This window comes from Odontesthes bonariensis, chromosome 3 (assembly GCF_027942865.1).
Source record: "Odontesthes bonariensis isolate fOdoBon6 chromosome 3, fOdoBon6.hap1, whole genome shotgun sequence".
NCBI classification, from domain to species: domain Eukaryota; kingdom Metazoa; phylum Chordata; class Actinopteri; order Atheriniformes; family Atherinopsidae; genus Odontesthes; species Odontesthes bonariensis.
In genome coordinates, this window is record NC_134508.1 from 28,844,883 (window position 1) to 28,869,013 (window position 24,131).

The following is a 24,131-nucleotide window of genomic DNA, read 5'->3' on the forward strand; positions in this document are numbered from 1 at the left end:
CATTTAATGTCCGCTTAAAGTTACTGAGGGTATGTTTAAACGTTATTTCAACGGACAACTTAATCGCCGTATGCGAAAAATAACAGTTCACCATCGATGGTTTAATTACATATTTTGAAAAGTCGCTCATGAATTTAAGATTTTGGTGATGTAACTCAAACAAGTGTAGTGGCAGGTATTGTTTGGGGTCATTGGATTACTATAAAGCAAGAGTTGGTGTAGAGTTTAAACCAACCCCGATGTGTGAAGAAGTCACTCTTTAGCTGAACTTTTCCTGACACATGTTCACACCACCATAACATCTGATGTAGAGAACAGAAATAAACATGACTTCATTTTAAAGCCAAAAAGATTGGGAACCACTTTTATGGATATTTATTAGCGTTTGCATATGTTCCCATTTCAGTGCTCAGTTTTTCCATCACTCTTTCATATGATGTCAATTCAAACACAAACGGTTGCTGATAATATTTTACAAGCTCGGTTTGTGTAGTTTTTCTTTCTTATAGCATTCAGCAGCCCGCAGTGCCAGTCCCCACTGACCACAGAGAGTCTGTCCAGGCACTGATGTCACCAAGAGCAGCCACTTTTAATGCTCATCCACTTAATCTTGGCAGGTCTCTGCAACCTATAACAGGCTGCTGTGAGGTTAAATTAATATTCTTAATAAAGGGTTTTCCACTTAACCCATGGGACAAAAACAAAAGGATGGGTCACTTGGGATACATGGCCTCTGAATCCATTTGGATGAACTTTTAACAGAATTAGAGGGTGAAACAACATGAAATTACAGCAGTTTAACGACCAGGAGTGACTGACTACGCTAATAAGTATGCTGCATTCATGTGATGCTATGGTAGCTACATCTGTTGAGTGAAACTGAAACGTATGTATGCATGTTCACAGGCTGTACTGCGCTCTATGGGACGAAAGTGGTTACTGCATTAATCCACCGGGCACCGAATCAAAAGTCTTCCAGCAAGAGCAGGCACTATGCAAAGAGTATGGAAATACGAAGAGTATGGAAATACGATTGTCAATTCCTCAACTGAAAAACTACAATAATATCACATGAGCCTAAAATAAATCTCTAAATACATTCTTATAGCGACTGGATTAGTATCACACAAAGGTTCAGCCGTTTATAAAACAAAGAAGAATATGACAACCATTCCGCAACCATCTCAAACTGCAAGTTTATTCATAAAATGGTAAAATATAACACAATATGTAGAAAAGTGTAGAAAATTGTACACAAAATATAACACTTCACTTTTATCTATTATAGTTATTGCTACTATTATAGCTTTCTGTTGCTACAGGTGATATTCTTTTGCCAGCAAAAAAGTCAGAGTGAAAGATGACAGTTACAAAAAACAGGCACACACAAAGAAGGCGACATAAAGTTCATTAATATAAAAAGATTTTGTACAAAACATCTCATACATTCTAAATGACAGCACTAACAGTCAATATTCATGTACTTATTGCTAGTGTTAGTGTTGAGTTTTAATACTCTATTTGTGCATCTTTTCCACAGTCATTTTAAGATGTCTTTGGTAGGTTGTGCACTTGTTCAAAAATTAGGAAACGCTGATTTGTGCTAATGCTTGGCAAACTCTGAAGTGATACTAATATGTTATGCTGAAAGTTCACGGGAAAAAAAACGCTTTATGCTCAGATGTTATCTTGAGAAACTGCCTAAAAAAATACTGTGTAATTTATTTAATGTAATCAAAATGAGGTTCATGTAAATTTTTGTAAGAGACAGAGATCTTTCCACATAGTGCTGAAGTCAGTGCAAAGCCACAGTATAAAATTAGTCCTCCTACAAAGAGCTGCAGCTTACTTCCTGGGATACAGCTCAACAGTTGCACAAAGTACCTTCCTGTAACTATACAAAACATATATTACGACAGTGGTAGCAATTGATCAGACTCGTGCTTCTTGATCCCCTCTCCTGAATTAGTTATGTGGAATTGTCCATATAACTCCTCTTTGGGATTAGAGCCAAAGTGCAGTAGCACTGTATTATAAATGTACCCCAGTTTCTACAATATAGGTAACTATTACATGTTAACAGACACAAACCAGCTGAGTTAGGTTTCATTCAACAGCCTGAATAACCATCATCCTCAGCAGAGTCACGTATGAGGCTAGTTTGGGTTAATGTTGAACACATGCGGTATGTTTGTATGTATTACATGTTGCCATTTGGAGGCAATTGTTGATGCATATTATACTTGAGCTTTGCTCATTTTATGTACCTTAGACGTGGCAGGCACATTCTGTATAAACAACTGAAAAAAATAAGTAAACAGCTGCTTCAGGAAGACTTACAGTAAACATGTGGAGTGCAAACTCTCTGTCTGGAAAGGCAATTACTACATACATGTAATGTGTACACCAAAGATTCAAAACAAGTCCTGAGTGTCTGTGTGTAGGCACATGTGCAGGGATACAATGTGTAACTGCTCTGCATTTGTGCATATGAAGAAATACTGATATGCCGCTTGTACAGATGGTGTTGTTCCTGAAAAGGAGGAAAGGAGCAATACAGAAGAATATTTAGTTGCTCAGAGAAATTCTTTCTCTATGACTAAAAGCATAGCTTTCTCATCTCTTCAAACCATTCTACTGACATCTCATCACTTGAATATTGAGCTTCGGAATTCAAGCAGACTATTAAAAGACGGGATAACTATCCAATGTCTCATTGTCAATGTACACTACATTCTGTAAATATATAAAACTTATTTACATATATCCTTCTTTGCTCCACTGTTGCCAAAGCCCTTTGTGGCTGGAATGCCTGTTCAGAAAAAGTTCAACATTGTCATCTCACAACAGGCAAATAGTTCTGTGTCTTACATTAAGGCACAAGGGGAAAATGTACCGAGGCAGCAGGGAAAAAAAGGTGGCGAGGCTGAACAGGCACCTTTGGTTTTAAGGTTTTTAATTTTTCAAACCTATGAGGAGACCGTATTAGTATCTTGGTCTCAACTTTCAACCCAAACATAGTACAATTATCCCTTTTACATAGGTCAACAGTCAGCAAAAGACCCCTTGATAGTTCAGGGTCCTGGCAGGCTGAGTTATATGAATAAAGGCATTTGAGGTTTATGTAGAAAACAGCACATAATGTTGATTGATTTAATGAAGATTTCCATTCAAAGCTTTTTCTGTCTTCACCTAACTAAACTTCCTTGCAATGGACATGAAGAAATCACTCTAAACCACAGAATTTGAGTTTTTAAACCCAAGGCAAGGCCAATGATTGTGAGCCTAAATGTATGCTAAGCTTTCCAAGAGTCCTCTAAGACAGAGTGTTCAGGTATTTATTCTCCCCAGCCAGTGAGGTAAGCATGGATGTCATGTCACCCACAGCCATGTTTGATGAGCCAGAACCTGGAGCAAGGCTGACAGAAGTCTGTGGGGTTGTGAGGCGGGAAGAGGCCTGAGAAGACGATCCTGGCTGACCCTGAAGGGGATTGTTGATTGGACTAAACGAAGAAGAGTCAGCGTCATCGATAATGGAAGTAAAGTCTATGCGAGCATTGTCCAAGTCCAGGTTTTCTAAGGCATTTGAAATGGGGCCGGACTCCGGATAGGGAGCCATGGGGGCAGACTTTGTACCAACTGCTGGGTCCAGGCCAGACCCCATACTGTGCTGCTGGTTGAGACAAGGCCGATTCTGGGGGTCCATGTGTTTCTCCATATCCATGTTTATTTGACCAGAGTAGTACATGTTGTTGTTGTTGTTGGACGGAGAGAACATTTCATTTTGCGGGTGCTGTGGATGCTGGACTGGAGGAAGTCGAACCCCTCGTCTAGGGCTGGAGGTGGAGTGGACAGGGCTCAGGTGGGGTGGGCTGCCAAGATAGCCCCCTCCTACCTGTGATAGGCTGTTCTGGCGGCTGAGAGGTTTCCGTCCCTGAGGGGGCCTGGGGACCACCATCTCCTGATTATAGCAAGAACCTTGGAGAGCTGTCAGTTGGTCTTTAGGTGTCACTGAGCTGGGTGCTCGGTTGAGAGCGGTAGGGCTCATGACCAGATTCTGGTTGGGATAGGAAGGATACGTCTGGCTGGAGTAAAGGTTCTGATTCTGTGGACTGTGTTGCATCATTGCTGTCTGAGCACCCAGATCCATGTTGTCAGAAAGAGGAGGTGGTTTCATTCCACTCCGCTGCTGCTGTTCTTGTTGCTGTTCCCACATGAGTGCTTGCTGGGACTGCACATAATTCCTCACCATCATCTCCTTAACCTGCATCATTGGGGTTTCTGACCTCTGGCCATCAGACAGCGTAGAGCCAGCACAGCCCAAGCTCAACCCTCCTTCACTGGGGAAAGAGTTTTGGTTTGGCCCTTGAAAGTCACAGCTGGGAATGTTGGAGTTCCTGATCATTACCTGGCCAGTCTGTTGTGGGTAACCCTGTGTCTGCTGCAGGAGCATCCGCTGTTGATGAAGCTTAGCACTTTGACAGGCATTTCCACCACCCATCCCAGGATGGAACTGCTGCTCAGGCTTGATAATGAGTTTGTGAGTTCCGTCAGAACTGTTGTAGAGGGCTGTCTGATTGTTGAAGTGAGCCTGTGTCTGTTGAGGCTGCAGACTTGGATCTGAATACTGCATAGCTCGCTGGTTCTGAACACCATGGTTGGAGGTTTGGACTTGATTGTGGGTATCATTCCAAGTACCTCCAGTGTCACCAGCCTGACCTACGTTAGGATAGTGGGGGCCTGAAGGACTGAGCTGGCAGGTGCTCATACTGTACTCAGCCTGTTGGAGAAGTGTGTTTGACATGCCCTCTGGCTGAGTAGGCCTTGCCTGGCCCATTGGATTTCCACCAGCCCTTGAAGTGACTTCCCCTCCCTGGCCTTGGAAACGTGGCTGCATGTAACCCGGGTCTGGGCAGCTCAGAGAGTCATGGCTTGGGGACAATTGGTTTGGAATAGGGCCTCCACCTCCAAGAGACTGATTCTGTTGCTGGTAGCCTATGAAGTTTCTCTCCCCAATTATCATGGTTCGATCCCTGGAGTCAACAGGGCTGAGATGGTGCTCCATACTCATAGCTTCCATCATGACATTCTCTGTAATGCTAGGAGGCCTTGGGGAGTACATGTGACGGGCAAGACTGGTGTCAGAGCCACGGTGTTGCAGTGCATTCCTGCGGCCCATCATGGCTACATTATTAAGGCTATTGAAGCGTTTGGGAAGAGCTTGTGGGTCTGCTGCTGATCGAACTGGGTCGCTAGCTCGCCTGGTGTTGTTACCTGGAGCTTGGTGAGGATAGATAACACCAGTACCATATTCTGTGTTGGCACTGTGCCTACGAGGACCACACTGCTGAAAGAAAGGAGGCAGGGGCTGCCCCTGATACTCACTCAAAACACCTCTTCTGCTAGGAGTACCTAGCTGCTCCATATTAGGTAAAGGAGTAGGTGGTGGCCCACCAGTGGCTGCAGCATATTTGGCCTTTAGACTGTACTGCTGAGCAGGTGTTAAATTGGGTAGTCCTGGTAACCCTCCTCCTCCAGGACATGGAGCTCCTCTGCGACTGATCTCAGGAGATAGGGGGTCTCCTCCAGCTTGTTCTGGGCTTAGAAGGAGACATCCTCCCCCTGCTGTTCCTCCCATTTGAGAGACTTCACTAGAGCGCCTGCTCGACAGGTAAGGAGACACCATAGAGGAACGACGGCTCACGGTATAGGCAGAGCTTAGGCTACTGGTGCCACTTCCTCTCCTGTCATTAGTAGAGCAGCCAAGTGATCCCCCTCCGTGCTCATGGTTGGACAGCTCCATAACACGTCGATTTGAGAGGAGTGGAGAAGGTGCACACATTCCCATGTTTTCCCCTGAACCTTTGAGGGGACATTAAAGAAAAGAAAAAAAGTTAATGATACAAATTCACAAAGGTTATTATGATTTTTATCTTATTGTGTTAAAATCTGATTGTATTGTGTTAAGAATCTATACATATTTCAGCTCAGCAGAAAGAATCTATTGTCATGCAACATGTTTTAATCTTATTGATGACGATATGTACCAGGAATGGCAGGAAGCTTGTTGCTTGCACAGCGGCCAGGAGTGGTGGGCCTGCGAATTTGCTTCAGCTTGTCAATCTTCAGGTTCTCTAGCCTCTTCAGAGCCTGTACTGACATCCCCATTGTTCCTGGCTCCCCTCCTCCACCACCTGCAACTCCATCTTCCAATGCTGTGAGATCCTCCAAGCTGCCTGCTGCATTTAAGTTCATTTCCACACCACTGTCATTGTTGTTGGTGCTCCCCAATGGAGAACGCTCACTGCTGCAAGATGACTGGCCGCCGGGGCTCGGCTGAGACTTCTGAAAGATAAACGGAAAGACACAGAGAGTTGTACTCCATGAAGTACAAATAATAATATGAATTAATACTGTATTGCTCTTTTTACTCACCAGAGCAGTCTCAGGGGCCAACAGTTTGCAGTCTTCTCTACGTGTCTCCTCTTTCTCCATAAGAAGTTCAGTGTTTGGGCCTCCAGGTGTCATAGCTGAGCCTGGGGGTCGGGGGCCTGTGTCTCCACGATGCTTTTTGGTGATGTGGGCCTCAGGCCCGTGTACCGTCTTCACGTGTTTACGCAGAGAGCTTGGATCTGTGTATCGTTTAGTGCAACCGGGAATCTTACAAACATAAGGTTTCTGTAAAAGAGCAAAGTAATTTTTAATACACAGAAATCCTCATCCTCCCCGAATATCAGTTTTACATGTGACAGCATTTGTCATCTGACAACATTCATCATTATCATTCAAATGCAAACTACAGGGACATGAAAAAGTTTGAGCACCCTTACTGAAGACTATTTATATCTTCAGTCATTAAAGTACGGTTATGTTTTATTTTCATGGGTGTTTTTTTTGTTGAGTATTTACTGTCAATCAGCTTCTCTGGTGACCTGACACAATCCACTCATTATTTTTTATTGCGCATATGCACAAATACATCCCGTGTTGATATTAATACAGCAAGGAACTATCATCTGTTATTCTCAATGTGTCGTAAAGGAAACACAGCTCTATTTCTGCATCTGTATTTCTTTAAATGTATATTTTTTCGAGATTTGTTCAAAGTTTTGAATGCCACTGAACCTAACATATTAAACAGTCTATGTATTTACAAATATCTGTAGGAATCTGAACTTCTAAAACTCAATCTACATCAGGCTTTGGAATTATTTCATATTAGCCTATATAACAAATAACATAAACAAGTCATATGTTACTTTAGAAAAAAAAGGATTGACGCAAAGACAGCTAATCACTTTACTTTCAGTGGTTTACACTTCAGTACCTCATTGGAATGAGTTCGGTTCTGATGTTTAGCCCGGTCCGAAGCATTTGAAAAGGCTTTGTTACAGCCCTCATGTTCACACACATATGGTTTCTCCCCAGTGTGAGATCTCAAGTGGGTCTTCAAATTCTCCAGGCGAGAGTAGGCCTTATTACAGCCTTCAAACTACAACAGAAAACATTCATGTTAGTTTTTTTTTTTTTTTTTTTTTTTTACAGCCTAATTTCAGTAAAGACAACAACAGAAACAGACAGTGTATGAACCCATTGCGAAAAGGCCTTCTTCGATTAAATAAAACAATATTTAAGCTTCAGTGCATAAAGTGTTGTCATAAGTACTTGGATGGGTGATTTGAGCAGGACATGTCCTATGATATTAGTCCTTCTTCATTGTGTCATTTTGAAGCTAAAATATAGACATTGTTATGCTCTTAAAGGGGAAAAGAAGTTTCTACATCCCTGCTGATGAAAGAAATATGAAAAGTATTATCAGTAAAGAGGACAGGCTCCTTATGAGGCTAACCCTGACCGCCACTGGCTGTGAAGTAGGATATTTGGGACTAGACGTAACTGAAGTAACATTGGTTTATTTAACAGATGACCTTTTTGGTTTGTAATAACTTTAGAGGAAGTGAATGGAGCAGGAAAAAAAGACAAACTTTCACTCACAGTGCACTTGTGTGGCTTCTCTCCTGTATGTCTGCGCATGTGGACCACCAGCATGTACTGGGCTTTGAAAGGTCTCTGCTCTCGAGAGCACTCCTGCCAGTGACACACAAACTCCTTCTTCTCTCCGTGGATGTGCTCATTGTTGATATGCTGAACAGTACACAGACAAAAACAAAATAAGTCAGTGGGAGGTACATGGATGGTTCTTTAATAAGTCCTCACCACTTGTACAGGTAGAATAGGTTTTATTTATTTTGGATCCATTTGTGGGCAGTTGTCCAGTGTGTTTGTTCAATGTTCTTACTTCTTATTTGTGGTCATTCTGAAGTCATTATCAGCTATTATAATTAAACTATATCAACTTATTAATAAATCTACATTTACTTTTGATAATGACTAAAATGCCAGTCTACAGCTGGCTGGGTTTACTCCATAGTAAGTCTGGTCACTGATGCAAACGTCCACATATGCAGCTTCTCTGGAAAATGTCTTGAAACGTTCATTGTATTCTTGTGAGAAAAGCTTTTTGGGATATTTTGCTCACTTCATCTTATGAAGAGTTTTGAGTCTCATATTGTTTATTCAACTAATTGTTTGTCTTGTTAATGTCTTAGCTTAGTTATTTCATGTGTCATGAGTCATTTAGCATCTTCTAATGTCTCTCATATGTATTTTTGAGTTTCACATGGTCGATATCATATCTTTTCGCGATTACTTTACCACCACCTCTGCTTTTCACTTTATGTGCCTTACTGGGAAATGTATTATAATTCAAGGTGAGAGCCCCCCCCCCCCCCCGACTCATTTGAGATTACTTGGCCTGTTTTCGAATCTGTTGATGGATACACCATATATACTTCACTAACATGGTTTCAAATAGAACATGAAAATCTAACTTTGGATTGAAAATGCCCACATTTGGCTCATCTGTTTAATTTTTTTTCTCTCCCGTCTACACCATCAGTCAGTTTATACAAGATTTGCTATGCTCACCCTGAACCCAGGTTTATAAATGTCTTACATGAACAAGCTGGTCTTGTGTGTCAAATTCTTTGTTACAGCTCTCCCAGTGACAGTTGGTCTCATAGATGGCCTCTGGTTCAGGCTTCCCGTCCTCCTTGTCCAAGTCATCTCTGCCATCCAGAAGGCCCAGCAGAGGGTCCTGCTGAGACATATTTGTAGAAAATAAATTTAACTCGGCTTGAGTTGATTCAGTACATTTATCTTATCTCGTTGCATATTTACCTCCTTGTTTTACATTTAAATTTCATTCACAGGTGGTATGATGAAAATTACTCACCACATATAGCTTCATAAACACAGACTGTAATGTGCAGTTTGATTTGGAGTATGACTTTAACTTGTTCTTGAATACTTTTGTCTTTGACATATGACACACACAAATTATTTTACATTCCTGCAAGTGTATTTGACCTCAATAAATATGACTATTACTGTTATGGAATCACTGTACCTGAGTGCCAGTTGAAGACGGACTGGCGACATCCCCCTCTGACCTCTCCTCCAGGCTCTTGATATTAATGCCATCTATCACACCTCCCAGCCCTGGTTCTGTCTTCAACTGAAAGAAAATACATAAATAATATCACTGTCACCCGTCTTCTGTATTGATACGGTTTCCCTTAATTTTCTTTGTCATGTATCCGCCTGCAACCGTCCATGCTTTCGCTCCAAGTTGTCAGAGTTAGAAGGTGTTGTGATGCGAGTTTGAGTTATCTTACGTGTCCATGCTTGGGCGGCGCGTGGAGTCGAGGATTGTGCGGAGGTAAACGGGAAGCCTGGCAGGGACCTGGCGTGTGGCCGACCAGAGGTGTCCCCCCACTTCCTCCATATATGGACCCTTGTTGTCTGGACTGGCAGTTTATGTTGTTCGAATAACCCAGCGATGGACTGTGGAGCCAAAAAAGAAATATAACAACTCTAATTTATGCATGTACAAACGTACATGTACTTCTTTGTTGAGTAATTCTACCCCTATTGAGTGGTAATATAGCTAAATGACAGGAGAGGATTTATGAATATGCTCAATATAAAACAGTGAATATGCTCCGATTACTTTCTGTACAATTAAAAATCATTCTTTTGGTCTACTTGCTTGGTTATAGATATGAATATTCCTGCTGTTTGTTTGAGAAAGAATATAGGATTGAGGGACATGATACCTCATGGCGCTCACGGAGAGATGACCATAGGAGCTGGCACCGTTGGGGTTGCAGCGAGAGTTGACAAAGGCCACCAGGGAGTTGGGTGAGGTCCGGATGACTGTCTGCAGGTCTACACTGGCGTCAGAGAGAGGCGAAATGGACAGGGCTCTCTTTTTACTCAGCTTTAGCATGGAGCGAGGTGTGGAGAACCTCGAACCTAAAGGGGACAGAAAATGATGCAAGAGAACGTTAGTTTCATGATGCATAACGTCTTTGTGACAAGACTGATTGAAATTCAAACTGTGTGTCTTCTCACCATCACCTGATCCAATCTGATCAGAGCCAGGCTGAACCTGGCAGAAGTTATGATGCGACGACATCATGTTCTGATTACAGTAGGGGGTGACATTGCCACCTGCAGGATATTTCAGACAGAAAGAGGTTCTGAAACACACAACTGCAAACATCTACATTTAATTCCTTACAGAAGGGGAACTGTAGTGGGTTAGAAAAGAGCTCATGGACATCTTTATCTTAGATTTTTTGAGAAAATAAAACAAATTTGTGAAAAAAGCCACAAGGGGACTGTCACCATCAGCAGATTAGACAGTTTGAACAAATGACTGTTTAAGTTATAAACACATTATATTACCATGTTTATTATTACAGTCACATGAAAAAAAGCACATCATCTTTCAGTTCTAAGGTTTTACATATCAGGACACAATTAAGAAATATAATCCGGTGTAAAATTATGTGAATATAACCTCAAATAAACAACAACACATGACATATGACACCGTTTCGTATTTATTTATTAGGAAAATAAGCAAAAATGCAGAAGCAGTGGGTTAAAGACTAAATACATACCAAAGATTCAATAGCTTACACCACCTTGATCAGCGAACTTAACTTGAAGTAATAATTTTACGTAATATATTACCAGTCTCTCACATTGTTGTGGGATGTAAATTTTTTATTTTTTTCCACTCTTCTTTAAATTATTGTTTTAGATTGGTGGGCAGCAAAAACTGCTTCTCTAAGATAATTTCTGATGTCTTTCCTCCTTGACATTGAGTTACCACAAATGTGAATGTTCCAGACCATCAAGCTGCAATCTTACAGCATCTGGCTGCCGCTTGCAAATGTAATACCTTTGGAAGCAGTGAGGGTGCACTTAGTTATCAAACACTTCTTATGCATTTTGGCTTTATTTTTGTTAAATCAATATAGACACAATCTAATAAACTGTTTTCTTGTTCATCTGAGATTTTACTTACCTAATTTCAACAACTGGCAGGGACCAGATTATTTTTAGTCTCTTTTTTTATTAGACATAAAATCTTGGAATGGACAGGGGGTGTGCTTTATTTTTCACACCCCAATGTAACATATACCATGTTTTAGGGATGACTAAAAAGCTCTATCTTATTTATCTTCTGTATTTTATCACTAACTTATCTTAAGTTAACTAAGAAACTTTTTTGCTGAAAAAGTAACAGGGATATGTGTCTCATTAGTAAAACTGACCAACTACTAACTTCTGATCATTCCTTTTTTGGCAATTTGTGAAGTTTCAGTTTCAGTCTCTCAGGTGTCCTTGTGTCCTAATCAATAGCAGCTGTGAGATTAGGGGATGTAAAAGATACTCTGACTCACCCTCTGTGGGAGGCATGCCCCTGTGGACCATCATACTATGTGGTGGAGGGGCCTGAGTGGGCCTCATATACTGATCCAAGCAGTGGCCGTTCCCCTGCCCTGGTCCTGATCCATGAGTCATGCTGGGAGTCATGGGATTGTACATGGCGTGGCAGTCCTGAGGAGGGCCGTCGAGGAGCGGGGCCCGCAGTGAAGACACATCGCTGTAGGGTGACTGGTCTGATGGGACAAGGCTGAAAATATCAGAGAAGTACAGATATGAGATATTATGAGAAGCTAAGATCACCTGAAAATGGGCACTATAAAACGAAAGGACGGCCCCTGTAAAAACTCAATATGATGGGCGATTTTGTTATTCACAAAGGTTCGAGAAGTAACTGGTAATTTCTGGATGGGTTTTATAGCATCATTGGAAAAAATTCCACTCACTACACCTGAAATCATTAGATCTTTAAACTGTAGCAAAAGCTGCAATGAGAACACATGTTGGTGTTACAAGTCAGAAGAGGCAGAAAGCATCACAGCAAGCAAATGTAAGTGAATACTGAGACCCAGATGTGTCTCAAATGATAAAATAAGTTTTGTAGGTTTAGAATAATTACTTAAACTATTTAAATGTTAGAAAATGATCTAATAAATATTAAATATATAAATATGTAAAAAAAACTATGGAATATTTTTGTCTTGTGTCAGTTTCAAATAATGATAAGAAAAGATTGATCCAGATGTAAAGCTTCAGGAAATTTCAATTGATCAAGGTAAAGAATGAATAAAAAGGTTTATTGAAGCAGTGTGGGCCCAGAAAAACACTGATCTCTCCTCTTATCTGTTGCGATGTCTCCATTCCACCACTAGATGGTGCATCACCATTATCTTGGTCAAAACTATGGAAAATTACTCATCTGGGTTTTCCCCTACTACACAAGAAAAATGAAGCTTGGAACTTTCCAGTCTTCTCATGAATCTTAATGGATGCTCTGATGCTTCTTCTGTCTAGCTCCAAATCTGTCTCTCTGCCCCTCTCGCTCCTCTTCTGGATTGAACAGACATCATCTGTCCACTTTCTCCAAAATCGGCCCTTTCAGTTCTTCGATTCTTTCACCCCAACGTTTATTCCACAGAGGAGCTTAATCTGTCCTCTCTAATCCTCTATGCTGCCCTCCCATTTACCTCCCTCCCATTCTGTCTCCTCTCTTCTACCATTCACCCCTTTCAGTTCTCCCTCTCTCTCCTCTCTGTCTGTTTTCTATCTCCTCTTCCCCCCCCCGTCTTGCTCCTCTGTCCACCCCAGCCACCTTTCTCTCCAACTCTCCCTGCTTCTCCCTCATTCTGGGTAACCTGAGTGGGGCGCGAGGCAGTCATGCAGAGCGCAGCGGGGCCTGGTCAGCCTGTAATTAGCAGCTGTCAGAGAGAGGCCGAGTCCACCCGCAACCTGGGTGGCATGAGGAAGGGAGGGAGGGAGGGAGGGAGGGTGGGTGGACGGAGGAGGAGTGACAGGCTGAACTAGCAGTGTGTCCACAACAATTGCACGCAGACCTGGGCTTCTGCATCCTCAGAATATCAGTGATTAGAATAGAACCAGTTGCAGAGCCTCCAGGATAAGTTTCTGTTTTCTAAAGCGGAGCTGCTCTGTTTTCTGGTTGTTTATAAATTAAAAAAAAGAATGGCAAAAAGAGCAAGATGACAAGATCTCTGTTTTTGCTCACTTGTGGCAAGATCAGGGAAACAACCTAAATTGAAGAAAAGTATGCTTTGGTTTGGTTTGCTGTATTTTTGAGGGTAACATGAGAAAAATGATGCCCTTCTGAGCATAAAGAAAAAAGATGAATGATCAGACAAACAAAAAAAAAAAAAAAAAAAAAAAAAAAGATGCCCACCAGCACCTCCAAACCTTACTTAAACCTTATTTACACGGCTCAAATGGATGAAAAAAATGTGTTTTTTGGGGGAAGTTAAATTACAAAATGCAAAGTTGTCTGTCTTTTTATTTGTTTTAGACTAACCAGAAATGTACTCAATTTATTTACATTGACGAGGCAAAATTAAGCTTTTGAAATGTTTCGCAAATTTATCAAAAAGGAAAAGCAGAAATATCCAGAATTCTAAATTTTGGCACATCCTTGCCTCTACAGCTTAATTGGAGTCCACCTAATAGGATTCTCTGGAGATGATAAGGAATGGCACACACCTGTATGCAAAAGGTCTTATAGTTTATTGTATATTTCAGAGGGAAAACCGAACCACGACATCAAGAGAACTGTGAAACCAGGCTTGGCAAATATCTGGGGAAGGATACACTAAACATTTTGCAGTATTTTAGCTGCCCAAGATCACAGCTACTTCCCTCATTCTAAATTGGAAAAGTTTGGAACCATCAGCAGGTCTCAGCAATCTAGCTGCTCAGTCAAACTTATTAATCAGGGACAAAACTTTTGGGCAGGAAACCAAAAAGCCAGTGGTTTTTATGAATGTCATCCATAGGTTATTTGTGGAGAGGGAACTGTTAGTGTTGCAGTCCGCAAATCAGGCTTTGACGATAGAGCTCAAACAGAGATTATTCTCACTAAAAGCCATACAACAGGCTGAGGGCTCATCAAAAGACACCTGAATCGCTCTCAGACAATGAGTAGCACAATCCTCAGATAAAAAAAAACTGTCGAAACTACAATTCCCAACAATATATTGAGCATCACTTCTTTAAATCAAACATGGTAATTTTTCATGGTGATGGCAGCAACATTCTGTGGGGACAAAGGAACGACAGCATGTGAAAAATATGGAGCAATCCTGAATGAATCCTTTTTCCAGAGAGTTCATGAGCTTGTGCCCGGGCAACTTTCAAAACGATAAAAAACTTGAAGTATACCACCAAGAAAGCACAGGAGAAGCTTCAGGAAAACTCTGTGAAAGTCCCAAGGAGACCCAGACAGAGCTTAGACCCGAATCCATCAGGTCTAAAGCATCTCTGAAAGGGGTTAAAATGGCTGAGCACGAGAAGAATGGAAGAAACTTTCAAAAGAAAGGTGTTGAGCTTGATGCATCATTCTCAAAAAGACTTGAGGTTTGTACAACTGATCTGAACAATTATGCAAATCGGAGAATTGAGTCTTTCATTTTAATCAAAAAACAGTTTGTCATTGTGCAGGTTCATGAGAAGACTGATGATTTGAAAAAAAATAGGATGACTGGGGAAGAATAAAATGCAAATAACTTGAAATGGTTTGAAAACTTTCCATGTGTGCCGTCATTATACCATTCCCAAAATCTTCATCTAGACTGCTGTAACCTCATATCTGGCGATGAAGCTGTGTGGGGTAGATGATGCACAGAAGTTCTCAGCAGATAAAGAAATGATTACTGATAAATGAACCATGTAGATTTATTTTTTTCTAAAAACAGATTGTGTGGCGAAGACATGTTGCCCTGTTGCTAAACAATACAGCAATGTGTCTTCATTTTATATATAAAATATAAAGTAAGGTTTAAACTGAAGCTGCATGTAAACATTTTTTGCTGAAAATTAAAGACCACGACTGAGGACAAAGAGCATGTTAACTGCTGTCTTACCCTCTGGAGGGTTGGCTGGGTGAGGTCTCATAGTAATACAGCCCCTGATGTGGCTGCATGTCCACTGGCATCGGAGCTCCGGGACCTACTGCTCCCCTTACAGCCTGGACCTGGCACAGAGAGACAAGGACAAGGTAAAACCAAACAAAGCCAACCCAAGCAAACAAAACTAAACTTTAGTCAAATGCATGCAAACAATAGTGGTTGGAGAGAAAAAAAAGAAAAAAAAATACGTAGGATGTTAATAACAGACCAAACCAAACCAAGAAAAACAGTCGAAGAGCAAAATAAACTCTGAGATGCTTGAGTCATACTTATTTTAAACAGTGTCAGTTGAAAATACTAAATCTATCACTTATTTAAAAGTAGAAAATAAAAGGTTAGAAATGAATTATTATTAAACATTAAAAAAAAAAAAAAAAACAGCTTTAAAAGTATAAATAATAAAAAAAAAAAAAGAGAAAATCAAGCAGAGCGCAGTTTAACACAATATTGTCAAAGCATTTCATATAAGATGCGACAAAGCTCAATTCCAAAAAAGATACACAAAAACAATGATCTTTTTGCAGGTGAAATCGACTCAACAGCTGTTTGAGTTGAACTCCTGTCATGCAGAGGTTTAACTTTTGGTTTAAAAGCAAGGAAAACATATCTTGTTAAGCTACTTTCAATAGTGTGCTTAGGAAGAGATTTATAAAGAGACAATAAAGATTCTAGAACGGGTAACAATACACTCTCTGCTGTAAGATAAAATGTGTTGGCTTTTGGCTTAGTAAATCACAAACAGGAGAGAATCTTATCCGGCCTCTTAACACAATGAATCTGTATGTGATGACTCTAAACTTTCTTCTATGAAGCTGTTTTCCTTTAGTGAATCAAATAATCAGAGGAAGCAGCAGAAGTGACAGTACAGGTCAAAGATATTTTAATGGCGCTTCATGTGATGATGCAGATGTGCTCTAATACAGTTGTGCATATTAACATTATCTAACATTTAGTGGCTTTGTCAATACTTTTGCCACTCTAAACAGTTTTGCACCTCGAACAGTGCTCTCAGACAGATCAGAGATCAGCTGTCTCATAAGAGGAAAATCTAGGTTTTGCCTTAAAGCTGAAAGGACAAAAGTTGAGGGATGCTAGCAACACAGACAAAAATGACAGCGAAACAAAGCAGCCTTTTGTGCGAAAACTCATTTTGAGAGGGTATCTGTCAGCAGGATTGTATGTGTAAGGTAATTCCAGCAGAGAGATTTTGGGAACAAGCACCTGCTCATTATATAAAACCACATCAGTGCAGGAACTAATAGCTGAGACCGTGGTTTTTTTTAGGTGTTTAGAAAGGTAATTACCCCCCCCCCCAACAAAAAATAACAAATGTTATTTGTGTTCATATCTTTAACTATTTAATTGAAATATGCTTGTGTAAGCTTATCTTTTTATTGAATCTGTTGCTATATCTACATTCTGATTAGATAACATTAAAAGTCTGACATTATTGTCGTGCGTGGCGGAAACAAACTATCGCTTTGCTTCAGTTTATGTGACAAGTGTTCAGACCTAAACCGGGACAGCTTCTGTCTGCTGCAGATGAAAGCTCTATGGTTTCAGTGTTACAGGTTGCCAGGCCTGTTATGTGGTAGCACAAGTGTTAAAAGGGCAGCAGGGACCTATTTAAGCCCACAAGCCACCAAAGGGGGGATGTGGTACGACAGTTAGCAAGTGGCTAAATTATGTGGGCGGTCCAGGACTGACTGCACATATTCAGCACAGGCCTTGGATGTGTGTGTGTGTGTGATAATTAGCCGGAAGTGCTAAATAGAGATCTTGCCGAGTACCTCAGCTGTCCAAAACTAATAAATACCAAGAAGGGGGACCCCCAGACAGCCAGATATGCACATACGTACACACACACACACACACACACACACACACACATTAACTGTCACACCTGTCAGTAGTTACAGAGGGTAGCATAATGATCCAGTGGCCACCAAGCTGACGGGGACAGTGCAGTGAATCAGTTTATACTGTGTAAGCCCAGTGGCAGGTGAGTATGAGAAGAGCTCTGGACCAGTGTATTTGCACTAGCATATATGTATGTTTTGTGTCTGTATGTGTGTGTGTGTGTGTGTGTGTGTGTGTGCGCGTGCACATAATAAATAGTTGTGGATCACAGGTTAAAAATGCATAATGTATGAGCCCACTTGCACATAAGCAAACTGGAATTTAAAAAAAAGTTTCCTTGTGTTTCCCCTGGGAGGGAGGCAGCCAGTATGAGAGTGTTACTGTTGTAGCTCCATGCACACACAAAACTTGTGTTACTAATTTCCAGGGTGCATAGCTAACTCTTGTGCAGAAAAACGTTTACATAATCGGGGCAACACTGTCTCCTTGAAACATTTTTTTTTCATATGAGATTTACAAAAGCACATAAATGGAGATTTCAGATTTTTATTTCTGTGTCTTGGTGGTCACATAGTTAAAGAGCAACACAACCTGTAGCCTCAATAAAAATGAATAATGTATAGTGAAGAAAGTAGGGTTTATTGCAACACCTAGTGATACATAACAGAATAATATACATACATATATACTGTATGTGTGCATGCATGGATTTACTATATGTAGAGCATGAACGGATGAATGATTTCATAAACAGTGTTGACACAGGTGTTGTGCTATTTTAGATAGAAACTCTGAGGGAGTTTGCTCCCTGGTGTAATTTTGTGGTGCTGGGCTTGAGAGTGATGGGGCAGCAGCATATTAAAAACCCCAAGGCCATAAATCAAACGAGTGACCAAACAACTCGCTCTGCTGTGGCACAGCGAGCTGGGCAGCGACCAAGGAGCTGAGGATGAGGACAGGACGTCCAGCCACCTTCTCTACCCAAAACCACCCCTTCAAACACTCCACTAACCCAGCAACATCCCAAGCGCGAAAAAAAAAAAAAAAAAAAAAAAAAGGACATACGATCCTCTCTACATCATCATACATCAGAGAACAAAATAGGAACCAATGAGAGCATGGATTTAGCATTAAGACAAACAGTAATAATGAATGAATGCTAGAAACTGCCCTTTATTTTTACTCTTTCCTCTCACTTTTAGATGAGCCAACTTAAATTGCTTGATATTTTCAGCTACCCAACTGTGGTATGATGATCTAATGAATTTCCACTACATCGTACCTATGCACTAACCAAACCATCACAGCTCGCCACTAATACATTAAATATGGTTTTGAATTCTAAAGGGGCTACTCATTCCCTGTCAGAAACCAAGCCACCACACTGTAAAAATCTCCAGTTCAGAAGGAGAAACTGACCACAACAGAGGATTTGGGTGCTGGTCCTCTGTTCAGGGAATCAAACATTTACAGATGAAGGATTTAAAACCACACCCTGAGTCACTTTTGAAAGGAGAAATACACATAAAGAGAGTATAGATGATAATCTTACAGATTGTCATTTGACTTAATAAGCAATACAACACACTTTTACTGTAATGAGTCAACAATAAGCTTTTGCTGTTACATCATTATTTGTTTTGTAGGGATGTAACACTGCATGTATTCATCCCCAGCAGTCCAGTGCTTTCCATGCCAAATGGCTGACTACTCACTGAAGACCAGCCACAAATGTTTTTTATATGCAGTCATGAAATACTCATTTTATGACCGCTGGACCCCAGTTCAAAATCTTTCCAACCAGTGTGAGCATGATGACAGAGATCTCTATCAGTTGCACCCACAGGCTTTAAATGCATGCGTCTGCACTCAGCTTTGGGATTGCGTCCTGTTGAGAGTGGCGAGTCGTCTTCAGCGTGCCAGTGGTGACCGCGTTGTTAACGCCTGCTGCAGTAAATGTATCATGTCACTCGGTAACCGAATTCATGCACAAACACGCCGTGTTGTGCTGCTACGTCTGGAATTATCTTAGCGAGATGGAAACATTTTACTTAAGCTCTTTTCAGACATGAGATATGAAACGTTAATGGCTTCATAAATCTGTTAAAGAGATGGAACACATCTATTTGTCAATTTTGTGTTAATGTTCCTCGCAGCTTCATTCAGACATGCTTGTGAAAGTGATGGAGAGAGGCATGGTGTGTGCAATATTTTCAAGTCGAACAAGATTGGACTCGCGTTTAAAAAAAAACAAAACACAAATAAGTAGAGGTGTGGACATTTCTCTATTCAAAGATGCATCTCAATGCGAATTTGATAATCCAGCGACATAAAATAATCCAGAGATTTTGCATCTTACACAGAATTCAATTTTCTGACACCTGCCCAATCAGAACAATTAGATTGTACAGTTCAGTCCCTGTTACGTTCTTCTGCTGTAAAACACTGAAGAAGAAAAAGAGGAAGAAAAGAACAGAAAAAGCTGCACACTGTAGAACAATTGTCAGATATACTTCAGTCAATAACTTGATTCCTCTCCAGTGCATGTATACTAGGACAAGGAGAGTTGTTGTTTGTGTTGATCTTCAACAGGCATCCTGAAAAGTCGAATGATTGAAGGCACGCCTGTCGAGCCCCGCTCAACTAAACACACAAAACGGGTTAACATTTGATGTAACTGTTTACTCTTTTAATCTAAATCCTTTACCCTAACAGTACTATAAATGGTGGAGGTAAAGACTGCACTATACTAACAGTCTTTACTGTGTGTCTGTCCCTGTAGATCCAGCTCTCAGGTGATGGTTTGTGTTTGTGGTATACAAAGAGAAACATTGTTTGGGCTTGCCCAGTTTGGCCATTTGTGACGTTCCCATAACGTGCTGATCCTCCTCCCTCTGAGGAAGTCTCCAGAGAGGACAGAAATTTCCACAGGTCACTGGTCATGTCAGACAAAAGGTCTGATCCGGCTCTGCTCCGCTCTACTTCTACACTTCTCTTCTCTTGGGTGTAACTTTAAACTGGGGCTCACACATGCCCTCCTTCTCCCTCCTCAGCTAATATAAAAAGCGGCATGTAATGACATACCCTTTCCTCTTAACCTCATTTCTCCTTTAATCTCAGATGGGAATGTGGGTGCTTGTGTGTGTGTGTGTGTGTACATTTATTTCTTCTTCTTCCTTTTTTTTTGATAATCTGTTACTTGGAAAGCATTTACACACACCAAAAAGCCCCCCAAAAAACTGTTCCCATCTTTCCCCCCCACCCTTGCCTTCATTCCCTGCTGCCGGCTTCTCATTCTGCCTTTTTCACTGCTCTGTATCTCTGACTATCTCCTTTTCCTCTTCTCCCCCACTGCCTCCACCCTCTCCCTCATTCCAGCGACCTTGCCCCTCCCCCTCCTGGTGGAGCTGCAGTCGAGGTGGGTGTTCTCTGGCTGTTATGACTTGAGAGACGATAATGGCAGCTATAATGTAGCCAGCCGTTCCTGATGTGGCTGGGCTTGTGGGGGATTCTGTTGTGTTAGGGCTGGAGATGGAGCGAAGGAGGGAGGGGGGAGGAAGGCGGGGCTCAGGCCCTCAGCCAATCACGGCTCAGATTCTACGCAATTTTCTTCCTCAATTTTGTCCTCTTTCTCTCCCCTCACACCAACTTTTTTCTGGCCCTGTTGTTTTGCTTCAGTGGTAAACTTTGTTTTTAAGTTCTGCCTTTGTTTTTGTAACCCCCCCGCCTACCCACCCACTACAGACTCCTCCTTTCCTGCCTCTCCCCAGAACCCCCACCCTGTGCTTTTTACCCCCTTTATCCAGACTTTGTGAATTCCTCACAGCTGCTGTAACGTGATGGAGGCTAATGGTGTGACCACTGAAAGGCCACAAGGATGGAGACATCACTGCAATGTACAATAAGCCCCACTCACTGACTTACAGCAGGGGAAGATTAGTGTCATATCTACTTATGAACAGCCATTTTTAGGTTGATTCAAATGGTTCAATGTCTGTGGCTGACATTTTCAAAAGACACCAACCATAATATTAAAATCTCAAATCATATCATTCTTAGACGACAGGTTATTTTAAAAAGTGCTACCATGATTCAGCTTTGAGGTCAGGAGCATTATGACAGTGATGAACTTATGTATGCCAAATGTCCACAACAAAAATGTTTTGTTTTTCATGTTTTAACATCTTTTCATTCATGAAAAAGGTGCCTAATATGCCCATTCATGGAATATTCATTTAGTTTCTCATGAGAGCAGAAACATTTTTTTTTCCCCCATCAATGAGTTGGTCACGTTTGAACACAGTGAAAAAAATATATTTAAACATTTAAACATAGTAGATGACTGCAGTTGTGACCATATAAGACTTGGAAAACTAAATCAGACTACAGACTGATGTCTTAGCCAATATTTCATACAGGTTTTTTTGAAGGTGAGGCACTCTTTGAACTATTCTTGTTCGTTATCAAAGCCTGTGGACACCACAGGAGAGCTCCGGCTGACTTTAACAAGAATGTTAAAAACTGGACTTAAAAGTGTGGATATGAGAGTGGAGGCACAACTGCTGGCTATGTGATGATCCAATAGCAATCTGTGGGAATATATTGAAGAAAATTGGTCTAGTCCTTTAAAATATTTTTGACGTCGTTTTCTTTACTGGACTAGACTGTTCGGACAGCTTTCAATGGAAAGAAGACTGAATTAATGGATTACCAGGAGGCTTTTTAGGTGACTTTTTAAGTGCCTCCATATTTTTTTTGGCACTGACTGTATTCGCTGTGGTCAAACTATTGTAAAATGCTTTGTATAAACTGCCTCAGAAGAAACTCAACTTTACAACCATATGTGGCACGTGCACCTACTTATACACCACATTTGTTTAATAAGCGAAATTATGCAGAAAACATCTGACCAACGGCCAATCTTTTTTCAGAAGTGATGATGTTCGGTGGTGGAGGAATTAAGGTGCTAATACTTAGCTCTAAAAGTTAGTAACAAGTTAAAGTCATTCACTTAAAATTCAGTTCACCAAGTACAGAAAAATGTCCAATGTGTCTTTATTACAGGGTTACAACAATATTTTTACTCACACATTAACGTTGAGGGAAATGTGTTTACAAGTCATATAAATGACTATCATAATACTTATAGATTTTCAGTTAATTAACCAAATTACATTTTTTTCTACTGTAGTTGCATAGTTGTAGTTTTCTACTGGAGTAGAAAAAGAGTAGAAGACTACAAAGTGGTTCAGTCAACTTAAAAGTGGTTTAAAACAACTGATTTAGCATAAAACTGGAGTAGAAAAAGAACAGGAAGTTGAGGTGGTGATGTCTCACTGCTGACGTTCTTAACTCGTGGAAATAGCAGAATGAAATGTTGATCCCTTGTTTCTACACAGTCAGACTGACCGATGACAGACACTAGATGGCTCAAGTGGCGGCACCTCAACATGACTTAGATCCGAACAAACAGGGACGGAAACCCCAAACAGAAAAAATAGAGTAAACCAAGCAGAGGTATACCGAGACTTTGATGATGGTTTTTTTTCAATATTAAGATAAGCTGGTAGCATAATTTTTTATTCATAAAAACTGTGAAGGGTCTAGGTGCAAAGCAAGTAGGGTAAAATCCAGCCAAACACACAGACATAACTTTGGTGCAGTAAATACTATTTACTCCCTGAGCTGCACAATCATGATTACTGTTATCACTGTCGACTTGATCAGTGTTTGTTTTAGGATTAGAAGCAGTTCACCTCTCCTTGTTTTCATTTGCCTCTACAAGCACTGGTTTGTCCTGCCGGCCGCTGAGCAGCTTCACTTTCTCACAGGATTTTTGTTGGTTATTTTTTGTCAGCACAACCAACATCTCTATCAAGATGACAGATGTGCTGCTACCGACAGATGTGTGCATGTTTCCCTCATCCTCAGTTTCCCCCATAACTCACTGTTCCTCCACTCTCTCATAATCCCACTTTTTTTTCGGTCCTCTCTCTTGGCCACCCACCCGCCATCCTCCACATACCTGTGGTTTCCTGTAGCCCACTCCACTCCTCCCTCCTCTCTCTTTACCTCCAGCCTCTCCACACATACACCTTTTCAATCCTCTGTCCACCAAGTATCATACTCTTGTCTTGCCTTTCCTTCTTCTTCTTTTACTACTTTTGCATATCTTCTGCCTGCCTGTGTTTCAAATAGGTAAAGCCCCAACCACAAGTATTTCTTTGAACTCCTTTTAAGGAGGAGAAGCAGAGGAAACAAGGGGGAGGAACAGGAGGGAGAGAAGAATGGATGGATAAAGCAGATGAGGAAACGTTGATTCATGCAGCTGGCGTCCAGCTGTAGGTAGAGGCAGAACTACACTGAAATTCCTCATCTATAAACAAGAAGGAGCCCAAACCCCATTTTCAAGAAAAAAACCAACAGAGCTTTGTCCCTGTAAATCCAACCCTATTCTTCACCTTCAACAAGGCTCCTGAAAATCAGCTGATGCTTTTCCCTTATTTTTCAGCTCTACGTCATTCTTTTTCCTCTTGGTTCTTCTGTGTGAATCCACCCATCACTGCCGAGGCTTTGCTATCGCAGATGCAGTTAGAATGAATTTTACTCTCCAGTTGATTACCTGATTAAATCAATTGTCCCGTGCAAAAATTCACTAAGGCTGGCAGCTCACCTCTGACACAGAGATCCTCACCCGGGAACAAAAAACAGATAATAATCTCTTTGGTTTATAGAAAGACCGCGGTGATTATAAGAAAAATAATAATCCTAACAGTCTTGGGTGGGCAGACATATTTATAGCTGCCTGCTGCTACTTATATTCTTTTACTGTATAACACA

At 41.0% G+C, this 24,131-nt stretch overlaps 1 protein-coding gene across 2 annotated transcripts in view; it reads right to left on the minus strand.

Annotated features, from left to right (window-relative positions):
• Positions 1–1,179: 1,179 nt before the first annotated feature.
• The window catches only part of gli1 (GLI family zinc finger 1), a 53,791-nt gene continuing 30,839 nt past the window's right edge, over positions 1,180–24,131 (minus strand). Inside the window, exons 2-13 of one of the 2 annotated variants that reach the window (XM_075461460.1) lie at positions 15,387–15,496; positions 11,820–12,052; positions 10,477–10,575; positions 10,179–10,377; positions 9,738–9,906; positions 9,470–9,577; positions 9,017–9,157; positions 7,996–8,145; positions 7,328–7,492; positions 6,436–6,678; positions 6,048–6,345; positions 1,180–5,862 (exon numbers count right to left, since the gene is read on the minus strand). In XM_075461460.1, the coding sequence (XP_075317575.1) occupies positions 3,317–5,862; positions 6,048–6,345; positions 6,436–6,678; positions 7,328–7,492; positions 7,996–8,145; positions 9,017–9,157; positions 9,470–9,577; positions 9,738–9,906; positions 10,179–10,377; positions 10,477–10,575; positions 11,820–12,052; positions 15,387–15,457 (4,422 nt within the window). In that variant the 5' untranslated portion in view covers positions 15,458–15,496 and the 3' untranslated portion in view covers positions 1,180–3,316. Of the gene's footprint in view, positions 5,863–6,047; positions 6,346–6,435; positions 6,679–7,327; positions 7,493–7,995; positions 8,146–9,016; positions 9,161–9,469; positions 9,578–9,737; positions 9,907–10,178; positions 10,378–10,476; positions 10,576–11,819; positions 12,053–15,386; positions 15,497–24,131 lie in introns of both variants that reach the window. The other variant, XM_075461459.1, reaches the window with a different exon arrangement.